We start from the raw sequence: 17,222 nt of genomic DNA, 5'->3' as shown, positions 1-17,222 counted from the left end.
TTACTTTGAGTTATTTATTAGAGAGAGTACTCAAGCAAATGCATCGCTGATACAGGAAATAAACTGTATAATAAATCAGACTGCAGTGGGAACTAGGCTTTTAGTTCTATGCTTAGCACTGTATTTAAACACGTACAAAAAGGCCTGTCAAAAAGCAAAGTAGGCAGATAACGCAAATGCATCTTGTTTGTTGGAATCACACCGCTTGTGCTTTCTGGCATGTTGTTTCTGTACTTCCAGTAACTGCAGTTAAATGCAGGTGAGCCATATACAGCATAAAATTTGCCTGAATGAGGCATTCACTAGAAGTCTTGACAGGAAGGCTGTTGCAAATCTGTTCCTATTCTTTTCCACGAATAGGTCGATAGTCCTATTGCACTGTTAATAGTTTAGCAAAAAAAAAATAATGTGAAAAACAGGTGAAAGAAACAAACTGCCTGCTTTTACTTCCTGAAGCTGGGCAAGGGTGCAGGAGGTCATCTGCTGTGATGCAAAGTTATATTTAAGAAAAGCAGAGAAAAAAGAAGGAGGTTCTGAACTGAGAGTACAAATATCAAGGAAATTTCACTGAGAAAAGTTCTGCGTCTTATTCAGTAGAAGCAAGATTTACGAATGGATTTAGGCACGTTGTGGTAGCAGGTGGATGTCTACCAGAATTTAGTAAAGCGAGGTATCAGCTTCATTTCCACCGAAGACTTTTAGAAAATAGCAAATTAGGCAACTTCAGGCACCAAACCACTTGTGCAAATCTAGCTCTAAGGTCTCCAGTGCTAGGGCTGTCTGGGCTGGTTCAGATACTGTTGGGGATGGATCAGGAAATCCACTTGCAAACCACTTGCTTGAAAATAACCTGAAAAAAATCTTAAATTCAAACCAGCCATTAATTTTTTTTTCTGCTATGGGGAGGTCTAGGTGTGACGTGGTGCCTTCTGTGTGGTTCGTGGAGGTACTTGGATGCTCAGGACTTAAATAAAATTAATTTTGGGGCTGGACTGGATGAAGTCAGAGCTCCCTCCCGACCTCCGCCATTCGGTGAAGCGCACCTCCACGATATTCCAAATATGTTCAAAAAGCGTAAACTAAAGTTCGAAAAGCTTTATCTTGCTAAGTTTTCAGCATCTTAAGGGCCTGAATGTGCAACCGTAGGAGGTTTTGTGAGGTAAAAGCGGGGCGCGAGCGGCCTCCAAAGGCTGCCGTGGATGTGGTGCAAAGCGAGCTTTATTCGGACGTGTTTATAGGCCCGGTAAACTCCACCCAAGGAGCATCAGAAATTATTGGGGGCAGCAGAAATTACTGGTGGGGAGCGGTTCTGTACCGCTTTTGATTTTATTGGGTCTGCAGCCCTCCAGGCCCTGCCCCCGCAGCTCCCTGCCGAAAACTACATTTCCCGGCGTGCCCCGCGCCGCGCCCGTCTCCCCCCTCCCTCCTCGTCGGCCCGCGCGCATGCGCGGCGGGGAGGCGGTGGCGACGTGGAAGGCCGAGAGCGGCGGCGGTGGGTGCGCGCGTGCGCCGGGGGGGGGGGCGCGCGACCGTGAGGGGACCCTGAGGGGACCCTGAGGGGCCGCCCGGGGGCCGCGTTCGTTCCCTTCGTGTTTTCGGCTTCGCGCCCAGCGCCGCTGCGTTCCGTCTCCAGGTGTGTTTTGTGCTGGGTTCCTGATAACCAGAATCTCCCCAGGTATATTTAGCGCGGGGCGTAGCGGGGCTCCCGGTGCCCAAATCTGCCTCCTGGCATCGCCGGCGCTGAGGGTAAGGTGCTGGGCTGCACTTGTGGCGGTCTGAGCTGTCTGCAGTGGTACAGTGCTCTTATTTCCTACAGTGAACGCTTCTTGAAGGCACGGGAGCAGAGAGGAGCCCCTGCTTTGCCGGGTCTTGTTTCCCTAATTGTAGGGCACTGTGTTATGTAATCCCTAATTTTACCCCTTTCCGAGCAAAAAGCGGCAAAGTTGATCCAGCTGGGGTGAGTTAAAAACTGCTGTCGCTGCTTGGATCGCAGAGTGCTGAGGAAGGCCCCGCTGCGTGCTCTCCCCGAGCTGTTCCCTTTTACACCCCTGCTGCTGTATCAGGGGAAGCCCCTGGCCAGATCCTGCTCTGGTGCTTTCCTGGCGCTGCACCTCGTGCGATCAGTTCAGGAGGAAAAAATACACATGTAACAAACGAATGCTAAGCTTAGATGGCTTTGTGATTTTATCAGACGGCCAGGAAGATCCCAGGGTGGTTTTAATGTGCCGATGACTGGCAGTGGGGCTTGCGGGTTTGTTAAGCCTCGTGAATATAAGAATCCTCCTCCTTTTGTGTGAGGAAGGTGTTGAGAGTCAGAGATCCTGCTTGCTGGCTGATGAACTGCTGTCAAAGAGGACGGGTAAAGGTGGTAATGGTATTTCCTCAACGTGTATTCTCCAGGGTGGGAAGCCTATTGTACCTGCTGGTAATTACACAGCTTGGCGGTGTAGTTTCATTCGCAGTAGACCCTGGAGAGGGGACATAAATCGTGATGCGTAGGGCAGTATAAAATTACGTATACATGCAAAACACATTTGGCTTTCTGCGCTACGTGCGTCTTTTGTGCTGGAGGTAGGTTTCTGGTTGTGGGAAACATTTAAAGCTGTTGTGAAAACGTGTGTAATGCCTAATTGCGGGAGAGCACAGATGCCAAAATAATTGTGTAGCCTCTGAGATACATAAGTATCAAAAAAATTGCAGTGCTTTTTAATGATGTCTAAGCATCTTTCTGAAGCTTAAAAGGTAGCCGAATTTTTCTTTCTGAAACGCCGCTGTGGTCGATAGACAAGTTGTAGTTGCGTCAGTGTGAAATACGGAGAATATGTTACACGTGTGCAATTGTGATCTTCGTGTCCTCTTCATAACGAAATAATAGATCATCTTGATTGATTAAAGCACTGGGCAGTCGTAAGAAATCGGAGAGCAACTCCTGGGTTCTGCGCCTGGGCCAGTGCATGCAGACTGGGGGACAAGGGGCTGGAGAGCAGCCCCGCAGGATCTGGGGTTTTGGTTGATGGCGAGCTTCGGGACAAGTGAACGACGTGCCCCGGTGGCCAGAAGGGCAGTGGGCACAGCACCGAGCTGCTGGAGTTCAAGAAGCATTTGGACACCGCGTTCAGACAAAGGGTTCGGTTTTGGGGGGTCCTGCGTGGAGCCTGGAGTGGACTTGATGTTCCTTCCGACTCGGGATATTCAGTGATTCTGAAATGACTCTGAAACAGGCTGTGTGTTATCTCCACCCGGCAGTTGACATTAAACCGTGAAGCTTTTTAATGCCATAGAACCCAGGAAAAACTGTGTTATAGCTATGCCAAGCAAGTAGCCATTTGGATGACTGAGATGTGTAGGTTTAGCATGGCTTTTGTGACATTGACCCCCCTTGCCCGTTTTAATTAGGAATTCAGTCAGTTATTACCATATACATTGATTTTTTAGGTAGGTTCACTGGGTAGGAAAAAGGGGGGAAGTAATCATCAGTAATAATCAAACATTTTTTTTGTATGGAACAAAATTTCCAGCACTACAATCTGTTATAGATGATCAGGGAGTTAGTGTAAAATTGTGCTTTTGAAAGCTGTTGTTCTCTTTGTGGTAATAAAACTCTTTCCAGCCACTGGAAGAACAGTAACGTTGGTACTGGTGCTGATAAGCAGTATATTCTAAGCCAGAATGTGATAGGATGTGCTTGTTCTTTGTATTTTTTGTTTTTTAAGCTCTGTCTTCCACAATACCCTTGCTGAAAGTTACATTTGTTCTCCTAATTTTATAGTTCCAGTACGCCTCTAGTGCAAGCAGCAGGAGTCTCACTGGTGAGGGCAAACAAAAAGAAGTACCCGTCCAAGGCGAAGAGCAGAATTAGTGTTTGAATCGTTGCTTCTTGAAAGCTTTCTCACAGAGGTAACGTTTCTTACTGCCCCCGCGCCTTCCCTCTGCGGAAGGATGCGCTTTGAAACCTGACGCTGTCATTCTAGCCTCAGATTTGTAGGCGTGATGAAGTAATTATTTAATAAAAAGTTACGACGGGATTTATGTAGGAGTTGAGAAGCGAGCTTGATAGTCAGAATTTTCTCAATATTTTATTAAAAGTCGGCAAACTCTGGTATTAGGATGAAAGGGCAAGGGTGAGGGTGATTTATAGCATCTCTCACTGAGCGGTTCGATCACTTATCCCAGTGTCTGGACATTCAGATGCCTCTGCTTGAAATATTCCTCCTAACCAAGAAGGCCTTGAGCAATCCCTCCTTTAGCAGTGAGCAGAACGACTGTCCTGCAGGTGAGATGCGAAGCAAGCAGCGTGTGCTCTTTGGGCTTTTATTTATTAGGCTTTTATTGAAGATTGACTCCCCCAGAAAACACACGTGGGAGAGGAGCTGGAGCAGAAAGCACAGCGGGGGGACAAGTTTTCAGCTGCTCTTGCCTTCCCTACGAGGGCCTCCTTTACCTGCAGCAAATCTCTCAAGATGCATCACTTCTGCTACTGCTGTTCCAGGCTTTTCAACCCTCAGTAAGACGGGAAGGATCACAAAAACGTCGCGTCAGTGCTGCTTGGTTCAGGCTCGTGCTCCAGAAGAGGAAGGCGCTAGAACAAGTTACTGAACAGGAGGAACAGAGAAGTTGCTGTTTGTTTATCCGGCAAAGCAAGCGGTGGGCAACTCGGATAAATTGCTCTTAAAGAATTTCAGATGCGCTTTTGTTTTCTTGCAGCTGAGCATTCCGCTTCGTAACGGTGTTGTTTCTTCTTGCTGCCCAAAAGTATGCCCGTCCCGAGGTGCTGGGACACGTATGGATCCTAAAATCTAGTTTAGATCCTAAAATCTCCCTGCCGTCGGTTGTAAGTGCGTGGTGGATGAGGGAAGGTGAAATCATGGTAATGGCTTGATTGCAATCTGGGAACGATCTTTTGGTATTTAGTGAAATCTTTGTGGAATTGCTTTTTGGCTTTGAAGAGCAAATCTTGCTTCTCGCTTTTTTTTTTCAGCCCCGCTGGCACCAAAACTTCCCCCCAAACTATTCTCCGAGCAGCGCAGGAGAGCTGGCGCTTAATGTGCCAGGCAAGCTGCAAAACCGTCCTTAGTAAGGGAACTCTTGTCACGTTTCTGCCACTTGCTTTCAGATATACAAACGCTTTGGAGGGCTGACTTAACTGTGACTTGGGTTATGAGGTCTCCTGCCTCGTCGGTGAGCTTGTTTTCTGGACGTGGGCAGAAAAAGACTGTGTAGTTGAGAGAAACCAGTTTGGCTGCTGAAATTCCAGTTCTAGTTCAACAGAATCGACGTGAATTTCTACGGTGAAGATCTCTCAGTCCTTCTTCAGCACCTTCGAAGCTTTGGGTGGGTTCCCGTTTGACTTTCCTCTTGAAATGCCTGCCTGGAAAATTGATAGACGCTGCTGGTAGTTCTAGCAGCAGACTGAAGACAATTAATAGGAGCGTTTTGATTATTAGATATGCTTGGAGAAACAGGCGACGTCGTTTCTGAAGCCACGTGTTTTTATTTGGAGCGTTTTCATGGCCCAGAGCGCCGCGTAAAAAACCAAGTGGTTTGCTGAGAGCAGCAAGTTGAGGTTCTTAATAAAGACAACAAAAAAAAAAGCAGGGCTTCTGGTGGACTTGAACTTTCATGTCCTGGTAGACCAGGATGAAACACGTTCAGCAGACGCTTCGCAGGAGCAACCTTCAGGGCTGTGCAGCTGCTTCAGGCCGCTGACTTCGGCGTCCGCGCCGATCAACTTCCAGGCTGCTCCCTGAGAAACCAGATTGTCCGGAGGATGGAAAAAATAGCCAGTGAGGGTGAATTTGCAGAGTTTGGAGGTGAGAATTGATGCGTTCAGAGGACATCTAGAAGCGTTAGGCTCCGATCCTGCACGTGAATATTCATCTCTGAGGAATAAATGAGGCTTTAGAGTGTTTGTTCATGATCCATGGGTGCAATCTCTGCTCGTAAGTTTTGCAGATAAACATTGCGTGTGATGTTTAGTCTGCAAAGATTTGACCGTAGGTATAAATCTTACTGTAACGTGAAGGAGTAGAGAGAATCCAAAGATGTTGTGTGCGTAGCGGAATTCAAATGTTGGAGCTAAATAGTACCTCCTGTTCCTAAGTCTTCTGTGATGCTCTGTGTTAGGATTTTGTGGGACGTTTTAACATCTCACGGGTGAAACGGGGTCTGAAATGCTCGGTTCTTGGATGCAAACACGAATTAGACAGTGCGTCAGCTTCCTTGGTACTCGAATATGCAGCGTGACATCTCGTGTTCTTGCCTTTGCAGCGATTCTGGCTACTTTGGCTGAAAGGAAAACGATGGCCGTTTGTATCAGTCGAGAAAGCAGCAAATTGTAAAGGTAAGCCAAGTATTTATTGCGTGGAATTGGATTTCTTTTTAGGTTTTTCAACGTGTGATAGCGTCAGCTCTTAATTTATTTTCCCGAGGTTGTATTCAAGCCCCAGCCAAGAGACTAGGTTGCCCCAAAGTTGTCTGTATGACCATTTCTTATATTTTAAAACAAGCGCTTTATAATGTATATATATTTATATTTTGCTATATATAGATATATTGATAGCTATATTTTTATCTGTGTACGTAGAGTATTTTTCAGGCTTCCTGCAGATTCTGGAAGGGGGGACTGCTTTGGGAGTGGGAAGGGGGAACTGCTTTGCTCTAAGCCAGCTTTACTGGCTGGATTAGTAAAATGTCCAAGTTGTGAGACCAGCTGGGACTTAATATTGGACCTATAATTACGGTACTAAAACTGTTCAAACAGAAGGTGTAGAGGGTGTGACGAGCTTTTCCCCGAGTTCAACGGCACGCGTACCGTACCTCCATTTGTTCTTGGAAGCTGCCGCTGTGTCGAAGCTCAAATTTTTGTGCAACGCTGTTTTCGTGCGTGCGAAAGGACAAAGGGAGATTTGGTGGGCGCCAAGTTGTGACGAGGCATCCTGTGTGTTGCTGAACTGCTTTTAACTTGAAGAGGGGAAAATGACACTCTTGTAACCACTGTTAATAATTAACATTCAAGTCCTTTATAAGGTCAGTGGACATAAGGTTTACGTGTACCCCTGGCTGTTTGGGATTGGGGTGGGTCCCGATGTGCAAAGCCACCTCTTGCATTCGGTCTGAAGCGTCTGCTTCTCGTGGTGGAGCCAAGTTCAGTCACCGAACAGATGTTGGACGTGCTACAGCGTGACGCAGACCGGGTTATGGTCCTTTGGGGGTGTTCCCAGCTTGTTTAGGAACAAGAGCTGTTACTGGTAGTGGTAATAATACCGTATTGAACTAAACGACTTGCTAATAAATAGTTTCTATATTTTTTTGAGCAAACAAATGAATCGCTTTTGAAGAGAAGCGTAACTTTTTTTTTTTCCAAAGAACCATGCATTTATTTAGTGTGTTTGGGTTGGATCTAAGAGCCAGTGGGGGCTGTTACGCAAGTCAGGTGTGGGGAAAATCACGGGTAAGTGAGGATTAGGTAAATTTTAAAACGACTGTGGTAATTTGTGCTCCAGTTACTGACCAACCGTCGGTCTGTTCGGAGAAGTCAGCCGGGCTGTAGGGCCCCAGGGGAGTCCGCAGGGCGCTCCAGCCAGCGACTTGCTGCGTTACTTGAAGAGCTATGGCTTCAGTCACGGTCGCTGGGAAATAGGAATTCGAATCTGAAAACGGACAATAAATATTTTGTTAAAGCTTGCTTTACAAGGACTGTTTGTCTGGGGGGATTTATGTCAACAGAACTTAATCTCCTGGGGCTCTGCAGAAAATCTGGAAAGTATGCCAGCTTTTTTTTTTTTTTTTTGCAAGAACGAGCTTGGAAGTTGTTGCCTTCGCTCTTAGTCCTCTGGAAGAGAGTTAAAAGGGGGAGACTTCGGGAGCTGCCCCTGAGTATAAGAACAAGGGTGGAGTGGCTCACCTTAGGAGAAAGGGCAAGGATCGAGGGCATGCTATACTCTGTCTGAACTCCAAGAAATAAGAGCTGAAATGTTCAGCCATTTAAAGGTGCGGGGAAGGGACCCAAGCCAAAATAGGTAGTTGTTGCTGTAGTAGTTGCAGCTGGGCACGTGTAAAATAGATGGTGGGGCTGAGATGTCTACGTACAACCTGAATCTCAGTTCTTCTACTTTCAAATGATGATCTGGTATCCTCGTATTACGCAATTCTGTCTCTGCTTTATTCTCTAGCTTTTTATTGGCTTTATTTCAAAGGTGGTACACACTGAGCCTTGCGCTTTTCCTTTGAAGTGGCAAAAGTTGTATTCAGGTAAGATGCATCCGTTCTGTTCTAGGAGTAAACGTTCAGCCAGAGTTTCGGAAATGTTTTTAAGCTCATGACATCTTAGAATCCTTCAGTGCTTCTCTGCAGAATTCCCCGGCAGGATCTTACACTTGCGCTCCTAGACCACTTAAATTTCCCTTCCTGCAGGTGGTCCCCGTGACAAAATGGCTTCTGCAGCTGTTACAGGTAGCGTCTTCAGAGCTTTTTTTGCAAAATGAGAGTTTGCAAAATGAGTTTTTGCAAACGAGAGTTGTCTTTTCTGGAATTAGCTGCTCCTGCGCAGATGGTGAGTCTCAGCGGATTACTACTAGAGCGATACTTGATCCTGCATCTTCGCTGAGACCAAGAGTTGCTTCTGGGAAGCAGCTTGCGTCTTCTGCTATACCTGTTCCTGTTCTTACTCCTTGAAGTAGTCGACTGCAACCAACCACGTTATTTCACAAAGTTCAGGAGGTTCCCGTATGGTTGGTAGCACCTTTCCTCAATCAGTTCGGGATATCTGTGCAGTGGCGGCAACAGTTGGGCTTAATGTGGAGGAGGTAGGGGGTCTTTAAGGTGTAGATCCCTGATGGTATGCAGGAATCTGCTGCGTGACCAGCTCCCTTTCTTGACAGCAGTAGGCATTTGCCTCTACCTCTCTCTGCATATTCAGCTGGAGAACACGTTTTTTGAAGAGCTTGTCACCTTATGTCCTGGTTTCAGCTAGGACAGAGTTAATTTTCCTCCGAGTAGCTGGCAGGGTGCTGTGTTTTGGGTTTAGGATGAGAAGAATGTTGATAACACACGGATGTTTTAGTTGTGGCAGAGCAGGAGTCTCTCTGCGATTTGAATTGTGGATTTCTTGCCGTTTTCCCCACTTTAATATCGATACAACTGTGACACTGTCACTTGGGTTTTTCCTACATTACATGCATTATGAAGTGTATAGCATGGTAACTTTTTAGATGGAGGTGATGTAGACCTAAGTTTGTTGAAAGAAAGTATTTTTAATGCCTTCCTATGTGCCTCTGTTTTCTACTTTTCAGTAACTCCTTAAGGTAGTGAACCAAAGCCTTATGGATCCCTGGTTTAAGATCTGCATATTCCTTATTTGTACCAAAGGTTGTAAATTTTTTTCTTTTTTTTTTTTTTTTTTTTTAAGAAATGAAGATTTAGAAGGCGATTTGCCAAGTGAAGAAGATGGGAGCGAATAGCAGCAGCATCAGCGAGCTTCCGGAAAACGAATACCTGAAAAAGTTGTCAGGAGCCGAGCCTATCTCCGAGAATGACCCCTTCTGGAATCAGCTGCTGTCTTTTAGCTTTACTACTCCAACAAACAGGTAAGATGGTGCTTGTGAAAGAGCTAAACCTTGTAATATATTTATAAAAATGACAAGTCTGAAAACAAATGGGTATTTTTTTTAATTCCTGTTTTAGGTAGCAAGGGAATAAATGTCCGTATAAAATACTGTTTTTCTGATTTTGGGGATCCATTTACAGCGTTTTTTTTGTTCTTGTGAGTTCCTTTTGTCCTCATAGCTGTACTTGCGATTCATTCCCCCTGCTAGCCAGAAAAAAAATCAAAAGTTAGGTCTGTAGTGTTGGGGAGGATTTTTTGTTTGTTTTGGGGTGATTCTTTCTGGGTAAGCCTCCGGTGTTTCTGCAGCTCTGAAGAATCCAACGCATGATGTTCCTCTGAACTTACAGCAAATTGTACATCTCCCGTGGCTTAATTGTAGGTTAGCTGTTGAGTTCCTTAGTCTCTGTCTTTTTTTCCCTCCTCTTTTACAATTTAAAGGAAGTTTGGCAGTTTTGCACATCTTACCACTCCAGCGAATGATGTGGCAATAAACGGAACGTGCTCTCCATGGCACGTGTCCGGAAATACAAAGCATGTGTGTTCAGACTCATTTTAACCCATGTCCGTTGTCCTGCATATGAATTATCAGTCTGAAAAGAACTGTCTGGAATGCTTCATCTATTTTTACAATTTACGGTGTGACCCGATACTTCTCTGTCAGGTAAATGTCTTATTTAAACCCTTTATTGTTAGCAGTACTTCCTTGTGAAGTGCTTAGCTTTTCAGCAAAGGTTCTTAACTGTCTAAACGCACTTATAACAGGTGTAAATAGGCCAGTATGTGTTACTGCTAAAATAGGGACCAGTTATAATCTTTAATCAATTGAAAATATATTTGAGAACTGTTCTAGCCGGTGTTATTGTCATCTTTCAGTTATTTCTTAAAGCAGAGCTCCTGTCTAAGTGAACGTAAATCAAAGATCTTTTAAAGAAGGGGTAAAACTGGTGCAGACTTCTGACTACCCTGAGCTCTTGAGTATTTCTTATAAATCAGTGATTGTAAAAAGGATGAAATGAAATTTCTAGTGGGGTAGTTTACATGTTATACGACTTACCTCTGTGCTGTGTCTTGGATGCTGAGCACGGTAGCTTCTGAAAGACAAAAAACCACGGTTATTTTCATAGCAATTGGCAAATCTGGCAGACAATCTATCCTGCTTGCATTAGTGTCCCTATAATTTTAGGTCAGACAACTGGGAGGGAAAATGGTCAAGGTAAACATCTGAGCAGCATTTACAACCCTCTATTTTTGTAATGGTGGAGGAGAGGGAAGGATTTTGGCTTCTGTGTCATGAGAATAGCCAGAAGTTAGCAAGAAAACATCCAAGTGTTGTAAAGCTTGTAAAGGGTGGTACATATTTGGCAGTGGATGGGGAACGTTGCTTTCTCTGAGTTCTCTGAGGAAGCAAGAATTGTTTAGAGCCCACCTGTGACAAGATGGACAGTGCTCTAAGTAGTCATGTATCGCTGCATCGGGGCTTTTAGGGGGAAGTAAAGAAGTAAAGAACTTCCCACTGAAGTAAAGAAGTCTTTCATAGCTTGATTTATAAATTTTTCGTGCCTATTTCATCGTGTCAGATCTGGTGCAAGATGAGTTTGTTTAAAAAAAAAAAAAAGAAAGAAAAAATGTTTAAAAAAAACAACACACAACAACTTTATCCAAAAGCAGGTTGAAAGTTTAATTAGCTGAACACCAGATGGTGCTCTTGCCTGGCAGCTGGAAGAGATGTATTTTTAGAGACATCTTTTGTCCAGCTTAATTGGAAGGAAGCTGAAATTTCCCGTGGAGTGGCATCTACCTGAGAGAACCGTTTGATAAATGATGTCAGATGACGTTGGCTGCACAGCACCCTCAGCCGTTGGCTAAATCAGATAACCTTGCCTGCAGGAACAGAACAACAGAGGTCAGTGTTCATGTTAGAGATGGAAAGCTTGTGGAATATCAAGTGAACTCCATTTTGTTTTAATGAGGATTGAGTGTAGGTCATACTTGTGACAGGAGCAAGGTGCTTGTCTTTGACTGTTGTGGAAAGGAGCCAGTTTTCACCTGTCAAGACAGAATTTAAAGTTTTCTACTCCTTTTCGTTTTCTACTCTTTTCACATTCTACTTTTTCCACTAGTCCGTGGCAAAATTAGCGTGTTTATAGTAGGTGATAGCTTGCAAATCCAGTAGGGAGCCGTGTAAGTGCTGTGTTTTGTTTTCACGGAGGTCGTTGGAGGTAACTCTAGAGTAAAACCCGTGTCTTACTTTCTCATCTTTTTTTGCAAAGATGAGACTGATACAATCCCCTACTTCTGCTGTTCGATATGGTGAGTATCTGCCATAATACGTTCAGTAATTATTCACTTGTGGGACCCAGGAAAGAAACACAACGCCTTAGCCACCGATCTACCAACGCTTGAAAGACACTGTTTGGAATCTCTTAGGCAGTTTTCCTTCGTCTCCGTTCCAAATTAGTCCAAGTACCTGCTGATTGCAGCTGCTAAAGGAAGATCTTCTGGGCTGCCATACTGGATTGGATCTTCCTCGTTATTTGTTTAATCCCCCGACTCAGAAGCTCAAGACCTGGGCTTGAGAGTTGGTGATTTACAGGGCTTCTACTCTGAGAAAGGTGAAGGCATGATATCCTGTCTGATCTTTTAATGGCACTGCTTCTGTGTCTTCTTTTGTGCTCTGCTTGTTTCAGCACTCTGTGCTCTTTTCTTTTGCTGTCATTTTACTCTCCTGCCTTTTTCCCCTTTCAGTTTAGTTGATTTCTCCCTCCATTCATCCATTTTTTTTTTTTCATTTTCCTGCTTTCTTTTGCTTTCTCTCCCCACCCCTACCTGATGGCTTAGTAAATGAGAGTGTTCAAGGAGAACATACAAAGAAAGAGATCTGCATACACAATGGCTTCACTGGGTTTCTTTTTTTGGCTCAGTTAACTTCCTGATCTGCCTTTCGGATGAACACAAGGTGGTTCGCAGGTGCATAGTTTGCCAAATACCGGTGCTGGTGACTTCACAGTTGCTGTGTTGGCAATCCTGATGCAAGATAACTCTTGCCCACGCAGTAGCCCTTCAGCATTTCTGTGGGTCTGCCCTCGCACTGCCCCTTCCAATGTTTAGAAGGATCTTCTGTGAGTTGAATCCGGAATTTGTCTGGAAAACAGCATAGCGTGAAAGCGTGTGGTCAAAGCAGAACTGTCTGCTGCGAGCATCAAGTGCTGCTTTGCTGGGCCTTTCGTTCTTCCCAGCATAAAGTTGATTTTTCTTAACGTTTAAGCAAAGTATTAAGAGGGAGTCTTAAAGAGTTAGTGGCACTAATTCCGGTTTGTGTGCTCACAAATGCTCGTTGTGAATCAGCCTTTAGTAACCAAAAAAGACAAGCTGCAGGTGGATCCCTGCTCGCTGCCCGTAACGCCCCCGCGTGAGCGATTGTGACAGCCTGAGCAAGTCTTGGGGATCAGGTCCCAGTGGCTTTACCTGCCCAACACAATTTAGGAGTGGTAGGAGGTAAGTAAGACATGCCTAAGTGATAGTAGAAGTAGAAGCTACTAGTTTTGTGTAAGGTTGCTTTGTGCTTTTCATTGTGCAAGGTGCGTTGTAATCTCCTCTTTGGGAAAGCTCCAACAGCTGTGTAGCAGGTCACGACTACTGAGCAGGCAGAATACCTGCTGCAAAAAAATCTCCTGAGAAATCTCCTGTAAAACGCAACCTCCTCCTTAGCAGTGTTGTTAGTTACAACGCTTTTATGGTGGAAGACTTCAAACGGAGTTAACTAACGCGGAGCTTGCTGAAAATCATTTGCTTAATATTTACTGTTCCGCTTTGTTCCTTCCCTGGAGTTCTTAATGAGCGGCTGGTTAAAGAATAGCGTGCACGATCCTTTAATGGAGAAGACATAAAAACGAGCAACTTTTTATGTTGCCTTAATATGATGTGTTTAGAAATTGGGACAATAAGTTACGTGCAGCTTTTTATTCTCTGACGTCTTTCCTCTGAATAGTCCATTAAAGTCAGCATTCCCACAGTATGAATTTACTGAGTGGGCTGATTCTGCTGTTGTTTTTTTTTGTATTCAATGGCGAGGAAAAAACTGTCAGGAAAGCTGCCCCCCCCCCCCTTTTTTTTTCTTCCTCTTTCAGAGGGGGTGGCTGTCAACTCCGGTTTGGGTCTGGTAGGTGTCACTGTCTGTCTACGGCTTGCTAAGCGGAGATGTTCTAAAACGGTAGCCACTGCTGCTTTAAAGCCTGTTGCATCGTGATGCCTTTAAAATGAAAGCAGGTAAAACCATATGCTTCAAAGATAACTGCCGGGAAGGTACTTTCTCTGTCTTTTATTAGCTGCAGTTTTTGCTGCAGTCTGTGGGGACTGAGTGTTGGTAAATTTCAAGTCAAGCGACTGAAGCAAATTCAGCCACTCTGAATTAACTCCACCGATTATTATTTTTTTTCCCTCCTTCTCTTTTGGAATTAATGTTTCTTTTTTTTTTTACACTATATGCCAGAACAGCTGTCACAGAATCTGGCTTTCTGGTAGGATGGAGCCAGAAATATAAATACGTTGTCAGTGAAAACTGATTTTTCTTTTTTTTTGAGCAGTAGGCTGCCTAATTTACCATTCTTCCCCACCTTCACAAAAAAATAACCTGCTGATGAACTTCTTGTATTCTAAGTAAATGTAAGTGCCAACAAAATAGAAAACTTGACATGAGATTGGTTATTAAACAAAAGAAGAGTGATTTTAGCAGGACAGAAGAGAATACATGCTGTTTAAATACTGTTTCAGTATTGTTTTACTTGGTCCGTAATTGCTGCCTAAACATACGATAACTCCTAATTTTTGTTTCATGTTTTCCAAACGCTCTTCTGAAATACAAAAGGGCAATCTTCGCGCTTGTTTCCGTTCCTTTATGTCCGAGGGTAAGTGCATCAAATCCCCAAATGGCATTTATGTGAATCATTTAGGTTGGAAAAAACCTGCAAGATCTTCTAGTTCAACCATCGACCTGACCTGCTGGGGTCCCGTCACTAAACCAGCGTCCCTTAGGGCCTGCAGCTGGGGTGCCTGGGTCGTAATGCTCAGAGGTACCATGAAGAAGAGCAAGAGTTCACTTCGTTTGCTTGTTTATTGCTGGAAACTAATCTTCTTTCTTAAGAGAAGCTCGTTGGGCATGTGCTGATTGTTCTCATAGACCAGGTGATGTTTTACTCTTCCAGCCCAAATCAATCTCTTCTGTAATCGTGTCCTAGGGAACGCTGTGCTTCAGAAGCTTAATGTCAGTTTTGAAAAAGTGTAATTTTATTTTCTCAGGATTTGGAAGATGAAGTTGCGGAGTAGAAAATGCGTGGCATAGCTTCCCTTTCTTTTCTAAAAAGTCGTTCTCTCCGTACCGGATCCTCCCATAGTTACTTCGTGGCCATCAAGCGTAATGTATCGAAGATCGGTTTAATGCGTTTTAGATGTTTTTGTCCCAAACAGTGATCTCCGTGTAAGCGCACGTTTATACGCACGCATTTACACGTACATTGCACATCCACGAGGCAGTCCCAGTTCCTCGGGTGAGGGCTTTCAGAGAGAACTGCAATTTTTGTTTGGGATCAGCGCGGTGGAAGAGCTTCGCTCCCTCACTCCGTTAGTGCTTGCTCTTGGTGTTACTGCTGAAAAGCAGCTTGAATGCTGCCAGCGCCTCTCTGTGGATTAATGGAAGGAGGGATGTTTCAGGGTTGGGTTTCCAGTTTTATATTCATTCATTAAGCAAATGTCATCTCCGCAGGGACTGTAGAGAAAAGTCAACGCCGTAGCTGGTTGCGGCGTTTCTTTTGTGCCGCTTTATGAATCTTGGCTCTGGCATTTTCCACCTGAGCGTTAATATAATGTATCTCGTGTGTTCACGGCACACACAAAAACCACGCAGACGGCTTTTTCCAGGCCTCTCGCTTTTCTTTCCTGCCTGAGTTAATGAAAACCGCTTCCAAGCTAGCGCGAAGCTTTGCCCCAGGTACCTGCAAATGGGCTGGTATTTTTTTGTGCCCTTCCCACACCCAGTGTACTCTCTCCATGAATTTATCCTTGGAGGTCTAACAATTAGCAAGAGTATTAACTCTGTTGGGTGTAAGGACATTATTCTGTGTGCATACATGTGTTGGGGCGGTGTTCCGTAGTTCCCTCTCCCTAGGCGTTTCTAATACTCGAACTGCAACTTTGCAGATGTTGTTGCCCGCTATTCAGGGCGGCAAGATTCGGGTCTGTACTCTTGTTATATGAATGAGGGAGAGTGGGGTGGTTTATAAGCATTAAACTTCATTTTGGTTTTGTTAGGGAAAAAGAATCGCTCAGTTGCTTAACTTTGAAGTTCTGAATTTCTCGCTGAATTGTTTGAGGGTTGTGTGTCTTTGAATAACTTGGAGGGGGGAAAAAAGCAACGCTTGGAAGAATGCTTTATTTTAAAACCTAAATGCTTAGAAATTAGGGAAAAATGAAATGTAATTAAAAGATTAGGGCCTACATCTACAGTTTAAATCCTGAAGCAATTACAGTAATCACCCAGGCTGTATTACAGAAGTCCCTAGCATCTTTGGATAATGGGAGTTGGATCGGTTTTTGTTGGATTAAGTTTATTCAGGACCTAAGAACTCTGTAGCGGGTTGGAGTCCAGTATAACGTTCATCCGCCTTTTCAGCAGTAGGGAAGGAAGACATCCTGACGACAAGTGGCCAGCTAGACAAAGTAGAAGTCAAAAAGTAAAAATCCTTTTCATCCAGACCTAGCAAACACCATTGTCAGAAGTTGTTGATGAGGGGTTCTGCTTCTATACCGTTTTCTTTTGATTGCTCCGCACGTTTTTAGTGCTGCAAACGAGACCACCTTTGAGACTAATTTTGATGTTGTTAAAAATACGGAAGCGTGTAACAGTTTGCTCTTTCCGAAACTTCTGTTTCGAAACAATTAGTAAAGGAGGAAAGAATGCTGGTGTTTGATATTTAAAAAGCCTCTCTGCATAATGCAAAATTGTCTTAAGACCTTCAGCTGTAGGTGAAGAGCTGTCTCGTGCTTTCAGCTCCCTATGCAATAAATTAGTCTGATATACAAGATAATTTGCAGGCATCTTAAAATTTTTAAAAAAAATGATTTGTTTCTTTCTTGAAGTATTTCCTATTGAAAAGCTCAGAAATCCTTCTTTCAGTTCCTGTTCCTACCCCTATCCTTACCTCTTCTAGTCCTCGAATCCGGGCACACGTTACTCATCAGAAATCAAACTAATGCTTAGGAAGCAACAGCAATTTTGGCAATCTGATTATGGCGGTATTAAGTTCCTGCAATATTTCTATATGAGAAGAATGCTTGTGTGGAGGCCACGACACCGAGTTGAATGAAACCTCCTAAATTTTATCGTGGCCTCTTTGAATTGAGGGTGAGCGGGTGAGGAGAGTCAGCCCAAGAACTGGAGAACACGTGTCCACCCCTGACTAATTTTTTTTTAGGGATTCATTCTTTTTAACACCTTCTTTTACTGAAATAAGTGAAATGTTCTGTCGGAGGCCTGAAAGTAGTGTGCAGAACGAAGAGGAGCAGTTTGTAACTGGTGTAGGTAAGAAATTGAAACGGTTTGCTTAGGCCAGAGTCATTTTGACCT

At 44.2% G+C, this 17,222-nt stretch overlaps 1 protein-coding gene across 12 annotated transcripts in view; it reads left to right on the top strand.

The window, feature by feature from the left end:
* Window positions 1-1,404: 1,404 nt before the first annotated feature.
* The window catches only part of DYM (dymeclin), a 206,531-nt gene continuing 190,713 nt past the window's right edge, over window positions 1,405-17,222 (top strand). For 4 of the 12 annotated variants that reach the window (XM_066988520.1, XM_048079763.2, XM_066988519.1 and 1 more), the window contains exons 1-3: window positions 1,503-1,633; window positions 6,268-6,340; window positions 9,407-9,584. In XM_066988520.1, coding sequence (XP_066844621.1) covers window positions 9,445-9,584 — 140 coding nt within the window. In that variant the 5' untranslated portion in view covers window positions 1,503-1,633; window positions 6,268-6,340; window positions 9,407-9,444. The other 8 variants (XM_048079759.2, XM_066988518.1, XM_048079757.2 and 5 more) reach the window with 8 other exon arrangements.

Source organism: Anser cygnoides, chromosome Z (assembly GCF_040182565.1).
Source record: "Anser cygnoides isolate HZ-2024a breed goose chromosome Z, Taihu_goose_T2T_genome, whole genome shotgun sequence".
Lineage (NCBI taxonomy): Eukaryota > Metazoa > Chordata > Aves > Anseriformes > Anatidae > Anser > Anser cygnoides.
Note: the sequence above shows the minus strand (reverse complement) of the source record. Positions and strands in the feature narration are given on the sequence as shown.